The sequence below is a fragment of the Orycteropus afer genome, unplaced genomic scaffold, assembly GCF_000298275.1.
Source record: "Orycteropus afer afer isolate SDZICR_OR568_19922 unplaced genomic scaffold, OryAfe1.0 scaffold00038, whole genome shotgun sequence".
NCBI classification, from domain to species: domain Eukaryota; kingdom Metazoa; phylum Chordata; class Mammalia; order Tubulidentata; family Orycteropodidae; genus Orycteropus; species Orycteropus afer.
Genome location: NW_006921625.1, coordinates 6,777,686 through 6,783,372, shown reverse-complemented (window position 1 = coordinate 6,783,372; position 5,687 = coordinate 6,777,686). Strand labels below are relative to the sequence as shown.

Here is a 5,687-nt window from a genome sequence, read left to right as displayed (position 1 = left end):
CTGAGCATGTTCCCTGATGGCCCTGCATGACCACACCTTTGTCTGCTAAGTGAAGGGAACAGATGAAATGGCTCAGAGTTTACCTGTCGTGTGCACATGACTGTGAGCTTCTCAAGTGGGGGTGCTTTATATTTACTGACAACAAATCCAGCAGCAAGCCATTTTTATTAAGCGGTATCTTCAAAAACCATCAGTCAGTTCATTGCACTTTAGTGGCTGTGTGTTGCTGTGATGCTGGGAACTATGTCAGGGTCCTCCATAGTGGACAGGTTTCAGTGGAGCTTCCAGATCAAGACAGACTAGGAAGAAAGGCCTGGAGATCTATTTCCAAAATCAGCCGGTGAAAACCCTGTGTAAGATGCAACTAGTGGTCTCTCCTTGTCCAGAGCAAGGAGGAGGGAAGAACATCAAAGACATAAGGAAACAATTAGTCCAAGGGACTAATGGACCTTCACGACCTCAGCCTTCACAACCCCTAGACCAGAAGAACTAGATGGTGCCTGGCTACCAATGCCAACCACTCAGAAAGGGATCAAAACTGGAGATCCTGGATTGAGTGGGAGGAAAAATGTGGTACAAAAATGACCAAAATTACTATCAGACAGAGACTGGTGAAACCCCTGAGACTATGGCCCTTGGTTACCCTTCAGGCCTGGAATTGGACTCACTTTCATGGATTAGCTCTCAGCCAAATAACAGAAGGCCTGTGAGTGGTACACCTACCTCAGGGGGATGTACTCCTTAAAACAGTCAACTGTGAGGGACTGGAAGGACAGCATTTTCATACGGAGAAAGCTAGACAGACAGGAATATATAGGTAAAAGGACAGAGGGATGCAGTAGTCACAGGGAGGAGATGAGAAGAGAGCTGTTTATTGTGGTGGTTGTAATCAGTGCCATGAAACAAATGTGTATGAACTGTTGAGTATAAAAGGAATCTGCTTTGTAAATTTGTACCCATCACAGTAAAAAAAAAAAAAGAAAGAAAACCTGATGGATAACAACAGACCTGTGCCCAAGCCAGTGCTGGGGGAGGACCTGCCAGGCCAGAAAGCACTCCTAGCACACAGCAGCCACAATGATGGCTCCAGCCCACCAGCCACTGTGAAGACAGGTGGGACCGGGCAACGGTCTGTTCCACTGTGCGTGGGACTGCCAGGGGTGGGAGTGGGCTCAAGGCTGAGAAATGGGGTACAAACACCACAGGCACCACCACTCAGCCTTCCTTAGGCTCAACACAGGGACTGAAGACCCCAGGGGGACCCTCAGTTGTGGCTGGCATTAGTCCCCCACAGGAACTTGCAAAGTCTAGACCTGAACCCCCAACATCCTTTGTTAGACCAGGGACTACACAGCCCCCTGGAGCACCCACACACATGCAACCCACATCTGCCAACACTTGAGATGCTGGTTAGAGACATGTTTCCCAGTGGGAGCTCTGTGCACATTCTGTTGGCTTCCTTGTCTTAGGGTCCCGAAAGCGTCCCCTGGGAAGGAGTGCTGGGTGTTTACCACAGCCTTGGCTGTGAGAAGGATGCCTCTGAGCCCACCCTGCCTGGGGTGTTCAGACAGCTTTCCCAGCAGCACTGTCAGTGGGAAGAGGGAGATGCAGCCTATCCACGGAGCACAGAGGTCAAGGAGACTCAATTACAGCCCCACCCCACCCCCATCCCCAGACCCCGTTCATGACCCTGGTAAGGCTTGCAAAGCTGCACTTCATGAAGTGTGGTTATCTCCCTGGAAGACTTTAATCGGAATGATACCCATGACTTCACCTCCTGGAGGCCTGGATGTTTTCCTAGTAAGACAGGTCAAGTTTTTCTATGCAGAGAAATAACACTGAGGTCTCTGCAGGCTTTGTAGCCCCTAAGCAATCTATGCAGAGAAATAACCCTGAGGTCTCTGCAGGCTAGGCAGCCCCTAAGCACACGCACTTGGCACCCCATCTTGTCCTCATCTCTTCTTGCTATTCTTGCTGGTTTAATAGTCTGCTTATAAGTGCTAGGAAGACAGGATTGAGGTCAGTGTTGCTCACTGTGGTAGCTCCAGCTCTGAGCATGGTGCCTGGCCAGAGAAGGTTCCAGAGAATCACTTCCCCAGTGAGTGAATGGGCATACCCCTTCCCATAGGGTCAGCCTGACACCGGCCTAGCAGTGCTCTGAAAGCTGGCCATCCCTTCCCAAGCACAGAGAGGAAAGGGGTTTCAAGGTGACAAAGGTTGATGTAGACAAGCTGGAGTCGACCGCTCGCCTGAGCTCTGTTTTGCAATCTTTAAAGGGCAAAGGGGATTTCTTGCATGTGCCTGTTGGGAGCCAAGAATCTCAACTTGCCCCCCTGCTGGCTATAGCTGGGTAGCCTCTTTCCCAGCTTCCATGGTCAACTTGTGTCCCAAGTTGTTTCTACCAAATTTGATGCCCATTGGCTGTCTCTCACTTGAGTAGGCTCCCAGGGCAGGTGTGACACTGAGGCTTGGCCACTCAGAGCTGGCACGAGCCCTGCGTCGGTCAGCGGCACCCATGGCCCGGCACCCCCAGGTGGAGGCTCCAGCCCCACACATCCGTCTTCCACTTACCACTCAAGGGATGGGGGACGGTGAACTGCTTCTTGTGGGCTCGCATGGGCAGGACGCCCTGCTTCGGGCCCGGCTCCTCGGCCCGCTGAGCTTTCCTCTGCTGCACCATGCGCTCCAGCTTCCTTAGCCGCTCTTGGGAGCGAGCGATGAACTGCGGTTTACGGACTTCCAGAGCTTCCTAGGTGGAACGGAGAGGTATTTTAAGAGAAGTGACACCGAAAGGCAAGACAGCTATCCGACTGCCCCAGGAGACAATCACAAGGGGAACGCTTGTGAAGACCAAACGGCCACAGCGCCCAAACCAAGAAATCCACTGCTGTTGATTCCGACCCACAGTGACCCTGTAGACAGAGAGGAACCGTCCTACAGGGTCTCCACGGATGCGTGTCATCTTTATAGGAGCACGCTGCGACATCTTTCTCCTGCAGAACAGCTGGTGGGCTTGAACTGCCAACCTTTCAGTTAGCCCCGAGCGCTTAACCACTGCACCACTATAGCTTGTAAGGAGCCCAAACAGGTCACACTTTTCTGCCCTGTCTCATGCCATAGTAGCAGACATGCTGGCTCCCAGGTCCTGGTAGTGGATCCCAGCAGCACCACAGTCCCCAGCGCTCAGTGGACTGGTAACTAGTGCGAGGGCTCCACGTGTGAAGGAAAACACCCACCCACTCATTCTTCCACCCCGTCAGGGGCTTCATCCTGCAGGTGGCAAATTCCACATTCCAGAGATGTGGGTGGGAAGGAAGGACAGTATCACGGACGGTGTTCCTCTGGGGGCCAGCAGGCTGAGGGGCACAGTCACAGCGCCCCCTCCGCAGCGCGAGACGGTGGCCCAGCTCGTGGAAACCTCCCGCTGCATGGACAGTCTGCAGTATCTCTCTACCTACCCAAAACGCTTCTGCAGCTCCAGAGGTGAGTCAACACTCGCCCTGCGTCCACGTCCACCTCTCATGTCTCTGCACCCCCACCCCCACCAGGAAGCTGGCGGCCACTACAGTGACCAGGATGGAAGAGCCTGCCCTGCCTGCAGCTCTGCCTGGTGCCGGGGGCTGGGCAGGTGCTGTACACTTTGTCTCAGGGAGTCCCTGGAGAGCAGCCACCACTGTCCCCACTAAACGGATGTGAAAACTGAGGCTCTGCATGGTTTGGTGATTTGCCTGAGACCACAGGGGGTGGGGTGGGGGCTGGAACCTCAGCGTGGGAGTCCCGTCTTTCACAGTTGCTCCCAGTGCTGTGACGTGAACACCTCTGGCCACTCTGATCCTTGACCTGGGCTCCAGTCCTATCGCCCGGGAAGCCTGCCTTGCTTCACAGAGTCAGCGGCACCCGTGGCCTGGCACCCGGTACACGAGTCGCTCCCACCTGTGCCCTCGGTGCTGGCCTGCGCGCTTGTGGCAGACCCAGGCCTGCCTGGCTGCTATCAGGCCCCCAGCTGCCACCCGAGCTCCGCACAGGGGACGCGTGTGGTGCCGGCTCACTGGACGGCTGAGGTCATAGCGTTCCTCTACCGTCTTCAGCCCTCAAGGCTCCTCAACAGGCTTCCTGAGCTGTCTGTGCTGTTTACCTGCCTCTTGTGGCCTGAGGCGTCTGCTAGGCCTTGAGTTGCACTCCCTCAGCCACCGGGAGTATAAGGTGTGGTGGTCTGTGCTGAGAGCTGGAGAGACGGTCCTTGGTGATGGGCTGCTGGCCCAGGCCCTGCCCCAGGGCACCTAGGGCAGCACGGTATGCTCGGGGCTGAGAGGCCTTTGCTTGGGCCAACTGGGTACCAGGGAGCAGAGCAGCTGAGAGACCCATCTCCTGGGGGCCCAGAAAGCAGGGCGCATTTGCAGAAGGCTTTAGGACCCATGCCACAGGCTCCTGAGAGGCACGCGGGGTTCCTCGGTGTGGCATCAGCAGGCCTGCTCTGAGGTGGTCTCTGCCCCGTGAATTTCCCTCTCTGCTCTTTTGAGCTTTAATACCTGTGTGTGTAGACGTTTCTTCTCCATCATGAAAGGACTCCAGGCCAAAGCCTCCATCACTTCCATGTTACGGCCAGGTGATGCTGGACAACGCCCCCCAACTCAGTGTCCTTGTCTGTGAGACGGGGTCCAGAGTGGCTACCACCTCCCGGGGATGCTGTGAGGATCTGAGGGGAGGGGATGCTACCTCCGCAATGACCAGCACAGCTTCTGGGCACCAGCCAGGCCTTATAATGCCAACCGTGGCTGTGACATCCCCGTCACTATCGATGTTACCTGACCCTCATCCTAAGGCAGTGAAGCAGGCATCACTACTCCTCTCATTCACATGGTGACATGGAGGCCCAGAAAGGTTAGAGAGCCTGCCCAGAGTAACACAGCTCTGTTAGGTGGAGGAGTCTCCAGCCTCAGAAGTTCACATGTGGGGTTGTGTGTCCACTGACTCTGGGGACCCTGCCCTTGGCAGGGGTCAAGCCAAGATGGCAGGAGAGCTTACCTGTAAGGTCAGGCTGCTGGCAGGTGTTGCCTGTGTCTCAGAGCAGTCTCCCAGCAGGTCTAGGGTGCCTGGCTTCTCTGGAGGAGCTGTCTCTGGGGCACCTGGTGAGGGCTGGGCTGTGGTCACGTCTCTGTTCTTCTTGCATTCTTTTATTTTCACCACCACGTCACAGCATGCATCATCTCCTAGGAGAGCAGAGGATTCCGTTTAGAGGACACCGAGTGCCTGCTGCCTGGCTCCCCAGCTCCACTAGACAGACAGACAATTCTGAAAGTAGGAACACCAGTGGGCTTCGGTGGGCCTCGTTAAGCCGACGAGATCGTGCCTAATTCCAGGCCCTCCTGGTTGCCCTGGTGGCTTCCTGACTGATTCTTGCCATAGGTGTCCCCTTGGCTTCTGGGGTTCAAATGCGGTGCACAAGGAGAGGAGACTCCTCTATTCTGAGCATCATGTAAGTGTGTCCTATATGAGCATTACCGTTTGGCTGTTCTGGGACAAGGTGCTACTCTGTCTCCCACTGGCTGCACTAATGACACGGATGGGGGGATCTCATTCAGTTACCCATCCCTCCCTTAACGTGAAGGAGCCTCCACTGTGACTTTATGTTGGTAACTGCAATCACATCTCTCTCAATGCTGGCTAAGACAGGAGGAACCTCAGTG

At 55.2% G+C, this 5,687-nt stretch overlaps 1 protein-coding gene across 1 annotated transcript in view; it reads right to left on the bottom strand.

Moving 5' to 3' along the window:
- Positions 1–5,687, bottom strand: part of CUNH10orf90 (chromosome unknown C10orf90 homolog) — a 61,081-nt gene that overhangs the window by 11,097 nt on the left and 44,297 nt on the right. The window contains exons 3-4 of the mRNA XM_007936889.1: positions 5,026–5,210; positions 2,572–2,749 (exon numbers count right to left, since the gene is read on the bottom strand). Coding sequence (XP_007935080.1) covers positions 2,572–2,749; positions 5,026–5,210 — 363 coding nt within the window. The remainder of the gene's footprint in view (positions 1–2,571; positions 2,750–5,025; positions 5,211–5,687) is intronic.